Source organism: Photinus pyralis, unplaced genomic scaffold (assembly GCF_008802855.1).
Source record: "Photinus pyralis isolate 1611_PpyrPB1 unplaced genomic scaffold, Ppyr1.3 Ppyr1.4_LG5, whole genome shotgun sequence".
In the NCBI taxonomy this organism is placed as follows: domain Eukaryota; kingdom Metazoa; phylum Arthropoda; class Insecta; order Coleoptera; family Lampyridae; genus Photinus; species Photinus pyralis.
The window spans coordinates 33,332,453-33,350,994 of record NW_022170596.1 but is presented as its reverse complement, the minus strand read 5'-3'; the positions used below and the strand labels follow the sequence as shown (position 1 = coordinate 33,350,994).

The following is an 18,542-nucleotide window of genomic DNA, read 5'->3' as shown; positions in this document are numbered from 1 at the left end:
TCAACGATAAGTGGAAAATATTAACTTCTGTGCACAAACACAACGCAAGCTTTTCAGACAACGCGAGAGCCTGCTTGGCAAAATTCCACTCGACATTCGACAAGAACGGTCCACGAATTTGGTTGGCAATTATAGCAAAAATTAAAAGACTTTTGACACCGTCAAATCCGTCTTTTCCCTAAGTTACGAAAGCACACTAATCCTTCCGTGTCAGATTGATCTTGGCAAAACTATATGAAGAAGTTAACTTTCGCCTTCGATTGCAAAAAAAAAACTTGTACACATACGGAATTGAAGATTTTTTTCCAAAACCGGTAATATCGCGATCACTTCAGCTAATGTGTACACTTCTTTTTATGCAACCGACACCTCTAAGGTTTCATTAGTCGTGTTATTATTAGTACTACATTCAATCAGCGATTGCTATAACGGAACGTTTATTACGCGTTTTTCTACTTCGGGAATGTAACGCTTAATTAGAAAATGCCCATCTAAACGTAACTTTTCTTTTTCAGATGCCTCGTCTTCGAACGAAGCGGTGCATTTACAACAGCGCTTACGTAGTTTAAGTACGGAATTGGTAACGTTGAGGAATCGTCTTCACGTTCAAGGTGCTCCGACTACGAATTTAAAAGGAGTTCATGGATCATCAACGGGAGCACCTACAGTTCAACCTGCAATACCACCACGTGCAGTTCCTGTTTTAGCTCCGCCGGTGGTCCAAGAACTTCGCACCCAGTTACCGACCGCTGGTGCGGATCTCGAAGATCTTATTCATCTGCAGGGCCCGCTTACCGAGGATGCAGTAATGAAATGCCTTCAGGCGAGGTTCGCCGCTTCCAATTTCTATGTGAGTGTTGTTGGTCATTGAACAGAACTGACCTTGAACAGCACCTGTCGCGGTGGTACTTTCGGTCCGCCCTGTTCACGCCTGACCGTGAACTTGCTAACAAAACCTCGACTACTCTGTACATTTACATAATCTCGAGATGGTTTACGATCATTAATAAATTTCTTCCGTACAGACGAACGTTGGGCCGATCTTGCTGTGCGTCAACGCTTACCGAGACGTCGGCAATTCCCTCACGTTGAACAGTACCAGGAGCTTGCCTTTAAGTCCCCAACTCAACAAAGTGGTTCAGGAAGCTGTACGTCAACAGTCGGAAACGGGTTACCCGCAAGCTATTATCCTTTCAGGTGCATTGCTGCGAATACATAAAGATTCTTTATACTGATCGGCTGCTTTATATAGGTACGAGCGGTTCGGGCAAGAGCCATGCCTCTATGTTATTATTGCGACAACTTTTTGCCGTGGCCGGCGGTGGACCCGAGACCGATGCCTTTAAGCACTTAGCCGCCGCGTTTACCGTCCTAAGATCTTTGGGATCGGCTAAGACGGCAACGAATTCCGAATCGAGCAGAATAGTGCGTAATCGCCGAATTGCAATTGATGACCTTTGACGGTTACATTTCAGGGCCAATTTATCGAGGTGCAAGTGACCGATGGCGCACTTTATCGTACTAAAATTCACTGTTACTTCCTAGATCAGACGCGAGTCATCAGACCGCTTCCAGGCGAGAAGAACTACCACATATTTTACCAAATACTTGCCGGATTATCGAGCGAAGAACGTGCGAAGTTAAATCTCGAAGGTTGTTCGCCGTCTACGTTGAGATATTTACAACACGGCGATACAAGACAGGATGTGACCGAAGATTCTTTAAGGTGCTTAGTGTTTTGCAGGCGATCGGGGTAGTAACTCTTCATTTGTAGGTTCCAGGCGTGGAAGACGTGCCTGGGGGTTTTGGGAATTCCTTTTCTGGACGTGGTCAGAGTGCTGGCGGCGGTGCTGCTTTTGGGGAACGTGCAATTTATTGATGGGAACGGTTTGGAGGTCGACGTGAAGGGCGAAACGGAATTGAATGCGGTCGCCGGTTTGCTTGGAGTTTCCGGTGCGGCGCTATTCAGGGGACTCACCACCCGTACGCACAACGCGCGAGGGCAACTTGTCAAATCGGTCTGTGACGCGAATATGTCGAATATGACCCGAGACTGTTTGGCCAAGGCGCTTTACTGTCGGACGGTGGCGACAATTGTTAGAAGAGCGAATAGTCTGAAGCGGCTAGGTTCCACCCTAGGCACTTTAAGTTCGGATTCCAACGAGTCCGTTCACAACCAGGCCGAGATTGCAAGTCAGCACGCTTCGACAATAGGGGGTGGAACCAACGCCGGCAGCAAGTCTATGGCAGCGTTAAACAATGCGGTCAAACACGCTACGGATGGATTTATTGGAATTTTAGATATGTTCGGATTCGAAGATCCGAAACCGAGCCAGTTGGAGCATTTATGCATTAATTTATGCGCGGAAACAATGCAGCACTTTTACAATACCCACATTTTCAAATCGAGCATAGAATCTTGTCGTGACGAAGGCATTAATTGCGAAGTCGAGGTGGATTACGTCGATAACGTACCGTGCATCGATTTAATATCGTCGCTTAGAACGGGATTGTTGAGTATGCTGGACGTCGAATGCTCAATAAGAGGCACGGCCGAATCGTACGTATCGAAAATGAAAATACAGCACAAGCACAACTCTCGTCTCTTCGACCCTAAATCCCTAGAATCGCGTTTATTTGGAATACAACACTTCGCCGGTCGTGTTATTTACGACGCCAGCGGGTTTCTCGACACTAACAAAGATGTTGTTCCAGATGACCTCGTTGCCGTCTTCTATAAGCATAACTGTAACTTCGGTTTTGCAACTCATTTATTTGGAAGCGAACTCAAAGCTCTTTATTCTATTGAAAATGTCCCCCGCGGCATTAGTTTTAGAATATCACCAACCTCACACACGGATTTACTCAACGGCGACGAACCGGTCTCCACGCTGACGCAAGATTTTCATACACGACTTGATAATTTATTAAGAACTCTGGTACACGCGAGGCCTCATTTCGTGCGTTGCATTAGAAGTAACTCCCAAGAATCTTCGAATAGATTCGAACGTACGACGGTTATGCGACAAATTCGATCTCTGCAGATTTTGGAAACGGTCAATCTGATGGCCGGCGGCTTTCCGCACCGAATGCGATTTAAGGCTTTCAATACGAGGTACAGGCTACTCGCGCCCTTCCCTCGGTTGCAAAGAACCGAGGAGAAACTAATGGAAGACTGTAATTTAATCTTAGAACACGTCATCGAGTTAATGTCCAAAGAGCAAAACGTCCATGTTGCCACGAACTGGGCGATCGGCAAGCGACACATATTCCTAAGCGAAAACATAAGGCAACACCTGGAGAAGCTTCGAACGGAAACGCGCCAGAAGTCGGCAGTTTTGATACAGGCCACTTGGCGCGGTTACAGATTTCGGTGCAGATGGGCGACCATTCGAAGAGAAAAGGAATTGCAAACCTCCACGATTAACCAGTCGACGATTACCCGCGCCACTAACAACGGGGCAAGACCGAGACCGCAACCGATAGCCGGCACACCGCCCCCAGATCCAAACGAGAAATGTGATAATAAAATTATTCAGCAAACGTGTAACCTGTTCGGCTTGGATTTGGAGCGGCCGCCTCCCGTTCCGCCGAGTAGATCGTACACTGTCGCGGGCAACACCAAATTGGGCTACCCCCAAACCCGCATCATGAAGATGACCTACCCCGAGGATGGGGGAGGAGACGGCGCCGTCCTGTTGAAAGGTGAGCCGGTACTCGTAGTCGGAGCTTCCCCAAAGAGAGGCCATCTCATCGTAGAGCACAAGCACTACACTCTACACGTACCTTTTCAGTATTTAGAATTAAAACAAAATGTCAATATTTAAATCTTGCCATAACTCCATCACATCAACCTCATGTGTTCATTTGTATATTACTGCAAACCCAACTGTATAAATCTGTAAAATCTCTTCTTGCCATTGTACATAGTAAGATACCGTACGAGATAAATATAATTTTTTACACGATCTCCTTTTTATATTCCTTTCGAGACTCTCTTTTCACTATGGGAAGTTGGAGGTATCACCGCGTCGGAATAATGAAAGGTTGACCATTCCACCGACTCATCATTCGTGCCCGCACGATCTTCTTCATCCACGGGTCCGGTTAGCAAGACCATTATGGCAGCCTAAAACACTTTACACGGTCGAGTGGACACTCTTAGACTAGGCACACATTTGGAAATATAGAATGTCGGAAGCATTTCATATAACAATTTGGGAAACAGCCTTTTTAGACTAATTAAACCTCGCTGAATCCGGAAATGCATGTTTCCACGTCGTGATTTAAACCGGAAGTCCGGAATCCAAGATGGCGTCCAGATTACGTTTGAGCGTATCTATACCTTGTCTCTTTAAATACAATCGTAATTTAAACGTCGATCTTGAGGTTTTCAATGGCAAAGAATTCAATGCAAATGCTTTAAAAAAAGACATCTTGTAGTTTTAGGGCCTTAATTCAATTTTTCGCCCAAAATATGGCAGTAAAAATTTATTTATAAGGGCCATGATTATAGACTAATTCTATGGAAATCCTAACGCGGTATTTTCATTACGAAATAAGGTTACATAATAAACAAAAACGCTCTTTTTTCACTTAATACATTTATTAAACTAACTTTCCAAAATTTAAATTTATTCCTGCTCCTGAGTTAACTCATCACTCAAGATGCGAGAGTTCAGACATTGGCCTTTGCAGTAACACAATTTTGTACAAGACAAATCGGACCTTTTGCATTCGCACATTTTGTTTGCGCATTGCGTTTAACAATTACAAGTTTTGATGTCAATGCACTCTTTTGGAACAGGATCAGGATCCTCCAAATCGTCATCTTCGTCGTCTTAATCGTCCAGTTCAGAATCCATATCATAAAGGGCTCTTTCTTCACCAAGCAACACATTTAAAAACAGTGACTTAGGCACTACGGCGCAGCAGCCTCAGGTTACGAGACGTGAAGTCCAGAGTGACCAGGCGTTGAGTTGAGATCTTTTCGAATCTGCAGTGCTGCATGGACAACTGTTAGGAGGTCATCGGAACGATACTCTGGCAGAGTCAACCCGAGACTCGGGAGTGGAGGCATTTTGTTCAACAAGCTCATTTTTCTTTTTCAGCCGTTCCACATGTGCTGTGTTAGTGAAGCTGAAGTAGCATGAACGATGGTACTTGAAATTTCAATCGTTATTGCCGTTCAATTTTTCTTGAATGCGAATAATTATTTTCAGAATCGTGGAAGTCTTGTTGGCATTTTGAAAATTCTAACAGCCTCTGCTTTCCTATAAGTTCGTTAAGTAGTTCTGACAACTTCTCCTCCTTTCCTAGACTTTTCTGGCATAAAATCACAGATTATGATTAATCGTAGTACTCGCTTGTAGTAAGGAATGTATTGTAAAATAGCCTGCGGGGAATAACCCACCGCGTTTAAAAACAAAAATCTTTCACACGAAAATTAAGAAGAGACGACAGGTGACTGCTTACCGTAACAACAGCTACAACAAAAGCAAAGAATACAGGTTCTCTCACTGCACGTACTGTAGCACTCACATTTATTTACTAGTTGACACGCACTGTTCACACTGATGTATGCATAAAAACTGATCCATTCTTAAAAAACCGTAAACTACACCTCCCGCAATCAGCAAATAATTAACATGCACCATCAACATCAGCTGTTTTTTTAAAGCATTGCATTGACTTTCTTACCTGTGAAAACTCCAAAATCGACGTCTATATTACTATTCTAGCTCAAAAGACACGGTAGATACGCTCAAACATGCTCCGGACACCATCTTGGCCGCCATCTTGGATTCCGGACTTTCGGTCCAAATTTCGACGTGGAAACAGGCATTTTTGGATTCAGCAACGTTTAATTAGTCTAAATAAGTGGTTTCTCCAATTGTTATATGAAATGCTTCTGACATTCTTATTTCAAAACTTATTAAAAATCTATCCTAGTCTATCTCTCAACCCACCTCCAAACAAAAGCATATCCCGTAAACGGCAAATTCGAACCAGAGCAGCGCATGGATAGAACTTTCCAGTTTTAAACCACACCCGCGTGTGTTGATGGTATCGGTTTCTCGTACGTTCCTAAACGAGCAACTGGAGTTGGACAACTTGCGACAACACGAAAACGGAACTTCGTCGAATTCGATGGAATTCCTGACCAATATATCGTGACAGGGATAGCCTCTGAGAAGGGCAATTGCGTGTAATTTACTTTACAGCCTCACTCACTCTTCCTTGTTCCCAAACCAGTCCTTGTACGAGTACGCCCCGCAGCATTGCAAAAGGAACTGTATGTTGTCTATTAGGACCTTAGCGGAGAGCTTTGTGTTGTAACTTCTCATCAACTTCAAGAAGTCGGCGCCTGTGTGAACGCCGACAATTAAAGAAACCACTGTTAAGATAGTTGCAGACAAGTGAAGGGTGGCCGCAACGGTTATGGTCAACCGCTGATAGCATATCGTGTAACCGTAAGTTCTATCCATATTTGGTGTCCTGCAAGACGTACAGTTTGTAACGCATCCCTTGCGGTTAATACGTACATGCGGGCGGTTTTGAAGCGAATCACCGCCGGTAGGGTAACAAAGCAAGCTATCAGACCGGAGAGCGTCGCGACGTGACTCTTTGTAAAAGTTAGCACTTCGGGAATATTCCATAAAAGGACTCCGGTTATTATCAGTTCTATCGAACAGATTAAGGTCAGTAAAGCACAAAGAGAACCGATCCATTCTATGTTGGCCAAAACCATTAATTGAAGCTTAACTTAAAATATGTGCATTCTTAAATGTAAAATTGTCAAAATGTCGGTTACACTAATTATAACATTTTATTGCAGCTGTCAACCTGACAATGCATATTGGCGATTATGCCGGATTAGAAAGTCCCTAGGTGTATATTAAGGTGGGTTCAACGGATGAACTGAATTTTGTAATATACATGTAATCTAATTATTTGTATACTGAGCAACAACATTGGTTTTGTAAACGGTAAACGGGCGCCTACCTACTAGTTACACGTACCGAGGGGAGTTTATCTTAAATTACGTGTACCTTTCACTATGCAAGATAATAAAGAGAACATGCGTCACTTTACAGATGACTCTAAACACCAAGGCTAAGTAAGAAATGATTTCGCCATAACGTTCCCTGAAGTGGCACTTGTATGTAGCGCAAAATTTCCCTTTATAGGGGAATTTCTTACAAAAAATTCCCCCTAAAAACTAAAAAGAGAACTTGGTGTTTCATTTTCGAACGTCATACACATCATTATTCAGATTTCTACAAATGATAAATTTAACCCGTAACATTTGAAATTTTTATCGATACGCCCGTCCGTCTGTCTGTATGTTCCTAACTCGAGAATGAAAAGAGACAGCGATGTCAAACCTTAGCCAATCGATTTCTGCGAGTTCAAGGATCAGGAATGTTGAATATGTGCCGGATTAAAAGTCGTGTCGAATTTTTCCCCTTTGCTATTGTTGAAAAGAAAAACATTAAAATTAGTTAGATCAAGGTTTCAGTGTGTCAAATAAATAGATTTGTTTGTTGACTGTTATAAAAAAAACTGTACGTTTATTTTTATTAAAAATCGTCTTGAATATCTCATCGTCTCTCGTCGTCTCGATTTTTTCAACATGGTAGCAGAGCGTGGTTCCCTATAAAAGAAGTTGGACATTGAATTTCTTTTTGGAATGGAACTTCAAGTACATGGGATCAAGAAACTCAGAGGAACGGAAAACTGGATTCTTTGGAAGTTTGCAGTGAAAAGTTTACTTCGAGGAATAGATGGAGCATATGAGGTATGCATCGGCGAAATTGGGAAGCCAGCTCCTTTGAGAGAGGAAGCAGGAGACGCCGATCGAGCTGAATATAAGGCCAGCTTAAAGCTTGGGATAAGGCGGATCGCGCAGCGAGTCAGCTGATTGTAAAAAACAATCGATTCTAAGGTATTAGCGTTGCTGGTTGCGTGTGAAACAGCACAAGAAATGTGGTTGAAACTACATTCAGTTTACCAACAGCAGACCAAGCAAGCTGCACATATTGTACAGTCAGAGTTTTTTGTATTTCAAAAAAAACCAGTTGATGACATGGTACATCATATTGCCAAATTTGAACAATTAATTTTGCAGATGCAGCAATTAAATGTAAAACCAGACGAGTCATCAATTGTTGTTAAATTACTAGATTCACTTCCTGATGAATTTGAAAGTTTACGACAAGCTTGGTGGGCAAGGTCAGAAAACCAGCAAACTTTCAACAATCTAGTGGAACTTTTGACAACGGAAGACAAGCGACAAATACAGCGAATTGAAAAACAAGATGAGTTAGTTGCACTTATGGCTAGTAAGAAAAACCATAGTAAAAGTTATAACTACAGTACATCTGGTGAGTCTTCACGTAGAAATGTTAAGAAATTTGATATTTCTAAGGTACGATGCCACCGATGCAATGTTTTAGGCCATCTTCGAAATAATTGTCCAAAGAAAACCGAAAATAAGAAAACTCCAGCGGAAAATTTTTCAAAAACTGAAGCATTTGTTGGAGAAGTTCTTAGTGCTGAAGAAAATGATGTCTGGATTGTTGATTCTGGAGCAACGGATCATATCACACATCGCAAGGAATTTTTTTTCTTCATTTGAATTATTTGAAGAACCTGTTAAGATTTACATTGGGGACAAGTCTACGATGAATGCGCTAGGCAAAGGAACTATACAGTTTGATGCGCTAGTCAATGGAATATGGAACGCATGTCATATGGAAAACGTGTTGTATGTACCAACAGCACGAAGAAATCTTTTTTCTGTGACGTCTGCTTTGGACAAGGGAATGTCATTTAGCTCAACTAACAAAGAGTGTACATTTTCAAAAGGAGGAGTTACAAAAGCTTGTGGTGTAAGAATTGGACAGTTGTTCAAAATGATCATCTGCATAAAGCCACCAAAAATTCCAATGGTAAGTGAAGCAAATATTTCATCTAAAGAGACGTTGCAGATATGGCATGAAAAATTGGGCCATCAAAACAAGTGTCACGTGAAAGAGTTGCTAAAGAAGCACAAAATTGAATTCATTGAGGGTGACGATTTTTGCGGAGCTTGTGTTGAAGGCAAGCAGCATCGTAGTAATTTTTTGAAACGTCAGCAACGTGCAACCGAACCAGGAGAAGTAATAGCAGCTGATATTTGCGGTCCCATGGAATGCCTTTCATTAGGAGGATCAAAATATTTTTTGTGTTTTACTTGCGACTATTCGAAAATGCGTATTGTTTATTTTCTCAAAGAAAAATCCGAGACTGTAAGAAAAATTGCTGAGATGTTGAAAGTTGTGAAGAATCAACTTGGGAGAGCAGTAAAAATTTTTCAATGCGGCGGTGGTTTGGAGTTCGATAACGCTGAAGTGCGGAAACTTATGATGGAGAATGGTATAATATTGTCGGTTACGAATCCATATAGTCCAGAACAAAATGGTTGTGCAGAGAGGACAAACAGGACTGTCGTTGAACTTGCCCGGACAATGCTTCTTGCCAAGAATTTACCGAAACAGTTGTGGGCTGAGGCTGTAAATGCATCTATTTATATTCTAAATCGTACTGGACAGAGTAGTATTCCTGGACAAACACCTTATGAATTGTTTGTTGGTAAGAATATCCACTTAAATAATTTTCACATTTTTGGTACAGAATGCTATGTACATGTACCAAATGTAAAGCGAAAGATATGGGATAAAAAAGGAAAACGTGGAATTTTTGTTGGGTATTCTGATAACGTGGACGGATTTCGGATTTGGTTCAAATCAAAAAAACAAAATTGAACGCAGCAAAAATGTAGTTTTTGGGCCGGAATTGACTGGAAGATTGTTAACTTTATTTCCAAATGAAAATCATAGTCATGGTAACAGTCACGAAAGAAATGAAGTAGTACCACTTCCGGTAGATGTACCCGTTAATCAGGTTGACGATATAATACCTCTAACAGAATTTGCGGAAGATATAGATGATGTTGACGAACAAAGACAATTGCGTGATCGTACAACATTAAAAGCGCCAGAGCGATTGCTAGACATTATGATGGCTGAAATAGAAGAACCAAAATGTTATTCTGAAGCAATACAAACTGCAGAACAGAGACACTGGAATAAAGCAATGAAAGAGGAATTGGACTCGCTTGAAGAAAATCAAACTTGGGAATTGGTTGACTTACCGAAAGGTAAAAAAACCATCTCAAATCGTTGGGTTTACAAGATCAAGCGAAATTGTACTGGAGAAATTGCTCGGTATAAAGCACGATTGGTTGTTCGTGGTTTCAATCAGAGAGAGGGCATTGATTATGAAGAAACATTCAGTCCAGTGGTACGTTTTGATACTATTCGAATTTTTTTGAGTATTGCAGCAAAGGAACGGTTAAAATTAGCTCAATTTGACGTAAAAACTGCTTTCTTATATGGATTCATTGATAAAGAAATTTATATGCAGCAACCTGAAGGTTATGAGGATGGTAGTCAACAAGTTTGCAAATTAAGAAAAGGTCTCTACGGTTTAAAACAGTCACCAAGATGTTGGAACAAACGTTTCAAGGATGTTCTAATTTCTTTTGGATTACAAGAGAGCAAAGCCGATTCATGTTTATATTTTCGTCTAAATGAAAATGATAAGTTGTTGGTTATTCTTTATGTTGACGATGGTCTTGTTGCTGCCACGAAACAAGAAATCATTGAAGATTTCTTGGAAAAATTGAAGGAAGAATTTAAAATAACTATTGATAAAGTTGTTGGAAGTTTCCTGAATATACAAATTGATCGTTTCGATGATGGGTCAATTTTTATAAGCCAAAGAAATTACACTAAAGGACTTCTTCGGAAATATAACATGACTGATGCAAATCCTGTATCGATTCCTATTGAACGATGTCAACTGACAGGGGAAGTACTAAATACTGAACGAACTAATGCCCCTTACCGAGAAGCGGTAGGTAGTTTATTGTATTTGACAGTAGCTACACGACCTGACATTGCCTTTGCTGTGAATTATATTTCGCAATTTGTAGAAAACCCTCAAGAGCAGCATTGGACAATGGTAAAGAGAATTTTAAGGTATTTGAAAGGTACTATTAATTTTGGTATTTGCTATACTGTTACTGGAAATTTTCAAGAATTAGAGTCCTACTGTGATGCCGATTATGCAAGTGACCCTAATACGCGTCGCTCAGTAAGTGGAGTACTTTTCAAGTTCTGCGGTGGTGCTATTGTATGGACAAGTAGAAGACAACAAAGTGTTTCATTATCGACGACAGAAGCGGAATATGTAGCTGCCAGTGAGGCTGCTAAAGACGCTGTTTGGTTGAGTCGCTTATTTAATGAAATTTCTCCGCACTATTTGATGTACCAACTCTTCTGATAGATAATGCAAGCGCTATAAAACTTGCTAAAAATCCAAGTTTTCATAAGCGCTCTAAGCATATTGATGTTAGGGCACATTTTATTCGAGAAAGAGTGCAAAATTGTCAAATGAAGATTGAACATGTATCTAGTAAAAAACAATTGGCAGATATTTTAACAAAACCAATTGCAAGACCCCGTTTTCAAGAACTTCGAACCAAAATTGGAATGATTGAAGTTGAAATTGGTTAGAAGTTATGTTAGGTATATCTGTTATTTGTTACAAGAATTTTGTGTTTTAGGGAAGTGTTGAAAAGAAAAACATTAAAATTAGTTAGATCAAGGTTTCAGTGTGTCAAATAAATAGATTTGTTTGTTGACTGTTATAAAAAAAACTGTACGTTTATTTTTATTAAAAATCGTCTTGAATATCTCATCGTCTCTCGTCGTCTCGATTTTTTCAACAGCTATAAATTTGAACGTGGTTTTAGCCCACAACATTACATACATATATATTTGCAAATTTAGAAATTTGAAAAAAATAAAAGGGTGCATTATAGCTTTAGATTCGTAAGAAATTCTCAAATTCTTAAAACAAAATTCCATTTTGCACTTTTTTTTAATACCAAAGTATATGAATATCAAAAATCAACTCTCTTCCATTTGAAAGTATAAGTGGAACTAGATGAATTTTGATATTAAAAGACTACAAAGAAATGGACGAATTGGAGTACCGGAACGCACGAATACTAATATAACCTGCGAAATATCCCGATCACAAGAAGGCAAGGTGTTAATAGGGAAAAAATTAATTAAAAAAAGGTAGAATTCAATGCATCGGATGGACCCAATGCGGAGTTTTGGGAGATTTTGAAAAGATTGAAAAGAATTTGAAAATCTTTAAGAAGCCGATAAACCCGCAATATAATAATAGGAGATTCAAGACAAAAGATTTATACGAAATTCGAAGAAAGGCGATCTGAAGAAACGGGAAAATTGTCAGAATTCGAAGAACAGGACGAATTTAAACACCCGATATCACAAGAAATTAGAGGAGAACCTTATGTATTGGAAACATTGGAAGAATCGGAGTAATTCGATGAAATCGATCATAAAATGTAAAGAATTGGGAAATTTCAATTTATATAAAGGAAGTAAATAGCTCGGGAGCAGTTTGATTTGTAATTTTGAACAAATTCATTCGTTTATTGTATCGTATTGTCATCATCAACATGCTCATGAAATTATTAACATAGGAAAATAGACTATTAAACTTCAAGGCAGTGATTCAAGATTAATTTCCAAATTGAAGCAGAAAAGACAACGGTGTGTCGCAATCGAGTGACGATTGTACCGTGATCGACAGTGACCTTTGATAGTATTACAAGCATGTTACCAAAGACCAACTTAGAACTTTAGAAAATGTATCATATTAGTTTATTTTTTGATTTGCATGATAATTACTAACCTAAATGTAATGCTATTTGGTATGGTTGGAAAGCATTTTTTCAGAGCTTTCCAACGACGTATCGCACATGGGGGGGGGGTCACTATTTAAGATTTAAAAGTTGGGGCGGCTGAGGCGCAAGGGGTTGGAGAGGGTGCGTCGCCAACTATGTCATTGTGATTCCCCCTTCGAATTACCGAAACGGATTTTGAATTTTTAAAATATCTCGTTTCTTTACTAAGAGATGGGGGGTGGTAAGTTTTCAAATTGCCACCCTGTATAATAGATGGCACCAAAGCGAGATATACTACGACTCTAGAAGAAATCACCGGCGAATTCAGACGAGAGGGAAAAAAGACGACCAAACGTATCAATTATGTATGCGCGCCATAGTTTCTGATGTAGTAAAACACTTTCCGAAATTCCCACGGGAACGGGAACAGCAAAAAATATTATTTTATGATTTACAGTCTACAAGACACTTGACATTTAGAACGTAGATTTATTTGAAGGTGTTAAGGTGTACCTACTCCGAAAGACACTTCTCGAAATTCCCACGGGAGCGGCGTACGGGGAAAAAACAGGATTTTCCAAAGGCAGTACAAAGTTCGCCAGTTCTCTATAAAATATTTGCTTGTAGATTTTATTCGCATTTTTGAGTTATATAAACGTTTTCGTAAATTAAGGTTCAAATTATCAAGTGCTCATGCTAATGGATATAATGGTAATAGCGTTTGTCAATTTTGATGTTTGCTGCAGAAAATAGTAGTGCTTTTGTGAATTCATAAGAACACTAGTGGCTTTATGAAAACCGTAATGACATCCAATAATTGGCCATGCTAAATCTGTCATAATGACACCGTCATAGATTAAGTTCATAAAGCCTCGAGGACGCTCGTGAACGCTCTTGGAGAGTGATTATTATTAACAGCACTGAAACATTATTAAAAGGACTCACAAAACCCCATATGTTCTCTTACTAGAAATTTTTTCAAAAACAAAGCAATGAAAGAAGGTGTAGAATGAACACCCCTTTTGCCGTATTATACAGAGTCTCCAATGACCATTATTATAAGGGAAAATAATACGCATACAGTTCTGAGAGTTTGTATACGTGGGTTATTCAATGAGACGGTTTCATATAAAATACTGAGGATCACACTTATTTATTTTAAATAAGAGGCCTTCGTTTTTATAATACGTATACAGTATACAGGCTTACAATACTCACAAATGGACGCGGTATGTGCAAGTACTCTGGCAAAATAAATAAATACATAAATAAAGAAATATAAAATAATTTACTCCAATTTTTTTAATTAAAAAACGAAGATAAAAACGGAGGCTTCCTATATAACATAGCGCAATGTGAATCTACTTCAGAATATAATTAACAGAAAGTTGTGCAAAACTAAAGAATTTGCTCGCCCGCACGATGCAATAGTTTAGCCATAATATTATGGAAAACGTCAAAAATCGACAGTTTTTTGTTACTTTGACACATGCGCGATTCTGCTCAAAAGCTTTTCAGCTTTTCCTTTAATGTCTAAGAATATGTGTAAGTACCAAATTTGGTTCTAATCGATTCAACCATTTAACCGGGAATGAGAGTACAGACAGCCAGACCGACCGACATAATCGAGATTTTGTGTGATTCGTGTATTTCCGTCAAAAAAAGTGGGGGGAGGGGTCATTTTTTACCCCAATGCAATACCTCCCTTACTAACGTGCGGATGATAAAAACCTCTAGTTGAAACTATCGTCGTTGGTCGCTCTGTATTCTGGTGGCACAATTGACTACATTTTGTAGTTTTAATGAATACAAAACCTCTCAGATGCTTAAAATTCGAAACTCCACTTCTAGTTAGGGGCCCGGGCCCATATGAAAGATCGGTCCCGGTTTTGTTTATATTTAAGCGAAAGTATTTATAACGGTTCCGGTTCTGTTTCGGTTTAAAAAAAATAACGGTTCGGTTCTACGCATTTTTTTTTTGGCCCATAACGGTTCTTTTCGGTTCCGGTCTTTTAGAAAGTATGGCATTCAAAAAATTCATTATAACAAGGTGATTTGTTAATTAATAATAGGTGTAAAGAAGCAGTAAAAAGTCATGAAGACCAAAACGTGACGTATCGTTAGTGTAGCTAATTTATAACATACTACAAGGGCAATAAACGTGGAAGAGAGAAATATGTATTTTTAAACTTAATTTATTAATAAAAAACAGAAAACATACACAAAAAATTATATGTATGGAGTATTGTTTTTTATTTTTATGTTCAAAAACCTTTCCCCTCCTTTTATTATTTACATATAGTGGCTAAATTACCGCCACCGCCACCCGTAGTGCCTTCAATTTTGACCCCTTATTAAAAATTTATAATCCACCGGTGGTAATCATAGAGTGATATTTTATCAATTTTCAGAATGTGTTTGCCGGCACGTCCTTAAACTTCCAATGATTTTAAAGAACTGTAAAAAACCGAAAAAAACCGAAAAAATTCCGGTTTCAAGTAAGTTTCTATTTTCGAAGTTTCGGTACGGTTTTCGATCCTGAAAAAATTACCGGTTCCAGTCCAGTTTTCGGTCCTTTTTCGGTCCGCTCAGGCTCTAAGAACTCCTGCGGTAATTTAAATAGTGGACGCCAGGCTAAACGCGCTAGTTTTACGTTAATAAAAACTGTTATTTTTTTACTGGCAGAAAGTTAATTTGTTCTCTTGCTCTTTTTACTAGGTTCATGCAACAACAAATCAATTTATATGAAGAAAGTGATAAAAAGCATTGTCAAACAGAGACGGCTAGTACTAACGTTCGCTGTTATGGAGATATTTAGATTGGGCGTTGTTGTGGTCGTTCTCAAAAATATATCAAAGCTCGAGGGAAATCATACAACCTTCAATCTATGCACTCGCAATACCAACAACAATTTTTATATTCCCCAGAATATTTGGATTTGCACTAACACGGGGCAGTGGTCGACCGGCAGTTGTTTAGTCGCCTCTTACGACACGCAGTGTCCTCTGCGGTAGGGGTATCCGTTGTCCCCCCAACACGGGTAGATTTAGTCCATCCCAAAAATAAAAACGTGACGTTTGTCTCAAGACACACTACTTCCCCAATCAGAATATTAATCAATGCAAAGAATGAAGAAAATGTTTCTAATTTGGATATAAGACAGATAGTGGATTCGAACAATGTTTAATTGACAATCCGTGCTGAAAGTGAAGACGAACAAATTGGTTACTGAACAAATTCGTTTAATGAAAAAATTGAAGAAATTCTTCCAAATGAAAATCGGGTACCACTTTGATGACATGACTAATTTCTTTGTTCAGAATTTCACTTGTATTACCGGTACTTTATTTTAGTTAGTAAGTTCTCAGATATTTATTACTCATAAGGACAATTTTCGTACACTTTTGGGACTTTTTTGGCATTTTTCTTGACATATAAACGATGATACTGCGAACAAATTTATTTGCACACCGAAAGATTACGAGTTTGCTGATAGGTACTTCACAGATATCGCTCATATCAATCTTTGCTCAGATATTAAAAGCGTGCTTTCAATATTGTAACCAAACACTCGGTCGCAATGCTTCGAATTATCGCAATCGTCCTTTGTTTAATAATGTTTACAAGCGGCCAACACCAACTGCCCCAAGGAAAAGTGGAAGTACTATCTCCGTCAAAATTGAAAGTAACTGTACCAGGTGAGAGGAACTTTTCCCACTTAGAAAAAACATTAGTACTTGTAGAGAAGGCTGGAATTATGCGTGTAAGCTTTTTCGGCCGAGTAAATCAAGAACTTCAAACAAACGATAACGGTACCATCGCCAAGGAGTTGCAGCAAACAACGGGCGGACTTTGGACTGTCGAAGACGCTACCGTCAATTTGAAAGCTGGTGATACTCTGTACTATCGTCTGCACTTCGACTACTTCGATGGAAAGACCGTGAACAACGTTCAGCAGGACATGCAGAAACTAGGTACGTCTTAAAGATTTATGGGTTGAAATTGAACGTATTCTTAGTCATTGATAAGCCCATATTGGAAGCTCCAACTACAAGTAAGCCAACAACAACCACACCGAAGTGCGAGTTCACGCCAACGATGGTCAACGGCAAACGTAGCTGCAGTGGAAAAATCATATTTCAAGAATTTTTTAAGGAAATCGCTCCAATCCGATGGCAAACCGAAACGAAATTCGCGCAAGGACCCGTAAGTTAAACGTCCTTAATCCAAGTTTAAGCTTCAGTTTAAGGACTACGAGTTCGTCATGTATCAAGCACACGCCGAAAATTTGTTCATCCAAAACGACATGCTGCACATCCGCCCGACACTTGTCGACAGCAGACTAGGTCCCAAAGCGACCTTAACCATAACGGAGTACGACATAGGAGAAAAGTAATCGCCACATAATCTCTCTCCGAACTGACCTTAAGGATTGTAGCTGTACGGGAGTACCCGACTCGCTCGAGTGCGTGCAAAGACCAAAAGCCTGGATGGTCCTTCCTCCCATCTTCTCATCTCAGATTACTACAAAATATCGCATGTCGTTCGTTTACGGCACGATCGAAGTTAGAGCCAAACTACCGAAAGGCGATTGGATTTATCCACGTACGTGTATTCCTCGAACTGGATTGGAGTATATTGTGTTCTTTAGAGTTGCAGCTGAGATCAAAAAGTGACTATTACGGGCCCGACTACGACTCAGGTTTAATCCAGATAGCGTTTGCACCGGGCAACGCGCGTAATAATAAAGTTTTGAGCGGCGGTTGCGTCTTCGGCGAATCGGTTTTTGCGAGGAACTACGGCGTTCGGACTATACAGTCGACGAAGGAGTGGTCCCAGAATTTTCACATTTTTAAACTGGAGTGGAGGCCAGGTGAGCGCTTCAGATGTCCGGACGGTTTCTTAAGTCGGAATTGCAGATGGGGTTACTTTAAGTGTTGATAATGACGTTTACGGAAATATTTATCCGCCCGATGGGGGTTTCGCTACAGAGACGGAATTGGGTATGCACGGTGCCACGGTCCAACGGTGGCGAAAGGGTAGCCAAATGGCGCCTTTTGACAAAGAGGTATGTATATCATTCGTCAATGGGCAGTAGAGAAGAAAATGGTTTCAGATGTACCTGATGTTTGGGGTTGGGGTGGGTGGTTTTACTTTTGGAAATAGGAAAGGGGTGCAGCAGCCGTGGGATAACGACGATCCGAAAGCGCAACTAAACTTTTATAAAGCCACCGATCAGTGGTACGGTACCTGGAGCAACGACAGCCGGCTAATTGTCGATTACGTCCGAATATGGGCCTTGTGATTATAGTATTTAATTATTTATTTTTGTACGTAAGATTTTATTTATTAGAGTCTCAGCCATGACTTACAATTTCTATAAATCTTTCAGTATTTACCACCTTTCACACATGCTAAAGACGACTGTGTTTGACCACAAACCCCCACATCAATTTAAGGAAGTATTTACAAATTTGGAATAAAGATGCAAATTTACATCAGTCCCCACAAAACTTGCATATTCTCTTCCACAACCTCAACCGTTAGACATTTAAATTGCACAATTCTATAGAACTTGCTTTACGGTATTTAAAAAATTCAATACCCAAGAAACTGTAATAATACCCTTGAAATTTTTTTCGTATATGGCAGCATTAACGATGTGTCTAAGACTATGTTTAAAATGTGCTTCCTGCCTACATCCTTATTC

The 18,542-nt window shown here is 39.8% G+C and overlaps 3 protein-coding genes across 3 annotated transcripts; 2 read left to right on the top strand and 1 right to left on the bottom strand.

The window, feature by feature from the left end:
- The first annotated feature begins 666 nt into the window (after positions 1-666).
- Positions 667-3,735, top strand: LOC116171590 (unconventional myosin-IXb). Its single transcript, XM_031488522.1, is given in 6 exon segments — positions 667-850; positions 1,026-1,197; positions 1,253-1,425; positions 1,476-1,726; positions 1,775-3,566; positions 3,569-3,735. Coding segments are annotated over 6 exon segments (2,460 nt in total). The 5' UTR covers positions 667-808; the 3' UTR covers positions 3,599-3,735.
- Positions 3,736-3,976: 241 nt separating this feature from the next.
- LOC116170692 (CD63 antigen-like) lies at positions 3,977-6,820 on the bottom strand. Its single transcript, XM_031487197.1, has 4 exons — positions 6,546-6,820; positions 6,235-6,498; positions 5,970-6,189; positions 3,977-4,129 (listed from the first exon to the last, which is right to left on the bottom strand). The coding sequence occupies exons 1-4, from the start codon at positions 6,749-6,751 to the stop codon at positions 3,977-3,979; spliced, it is 843 nt and encodes a 280-aa protein (XP_031343057.1). The 5' UTR covers positions 6,752-6,820.
- A 9,009-nt stretch (positions 6,821-15,829) lies between these two features.
- LOC116171714 (beta-1,3-glucan-binding protein-like) lies at positions 15,830-18,205 on the top strand. Its single transcript, XM_031488694.1, has 8 exons — positions 15,830-16,530; positions 16,576-16,806; positions 16,851-17,038; positions 17,082-17,224; positions 17,271-17,437; positions 17,484-17,705; positions 17,752-17,900; positions 17,949-18,205. The coding sequence occupies exons 1-8, from the start codon at positions 16,413-16,415 to the stop codon at positions 18,135-18,137; spliced, it is 1,407 nt and encodes a 468-aa protein (XP_031344554.1). The 5' UTR covers positions 15,830-16,412; the 3' UTR covers positions 18,138-18,205.
- The last annotated feature ends 337 nt before the right edge of the window (positions 18,206-18,542 follow it).

Bases quoted from the DNA above. Each gene is read 5' to 3' on its own strand.
- LOC116170692 (XM_031487197.1), bottom strand. From the start codon at position 6,751: ATGGTTTTGGCCAACATAGAATGGATCGGTTCTCTTTGTGCTTTACTG. The intron at 6,499-6,545 runs GTACGTATTAAC...TACGTCTTGCAG, and splicing joins CGCTTCAAAACCGCCCGCAT to GACACCAAATATGGATAGAA. The intron at 6,190-6,234 runs GTGAGTGAGGCT...TGCCCTTCTCAG, and splicing joins TGGTTTGGGAACAAGGAAGA to AGGCTATCCCTGTCACGATA.
- LOC116171714 (XM_031488694.1), top strand. From the start codon at position 16,413: ATGCTTCGAATTATCGCAATCGTCCTTTGTTTAATAATGTTTACAAGC. The intron at 16,807-16,850 runs GTACGTCTTAAA...ACGTATTCTTAG, and splicing joins GCAGGACATGCAGAAACTAG to TCATTGATAAGCCCATATTG. The intron at 17,438-17,483 runs GTACGTGTATTC...TGTGTTCTTTAG, and splicing joins AGGCGATTGGATTTATCCAC to AGTTGCAGCTGAGATCAAAA.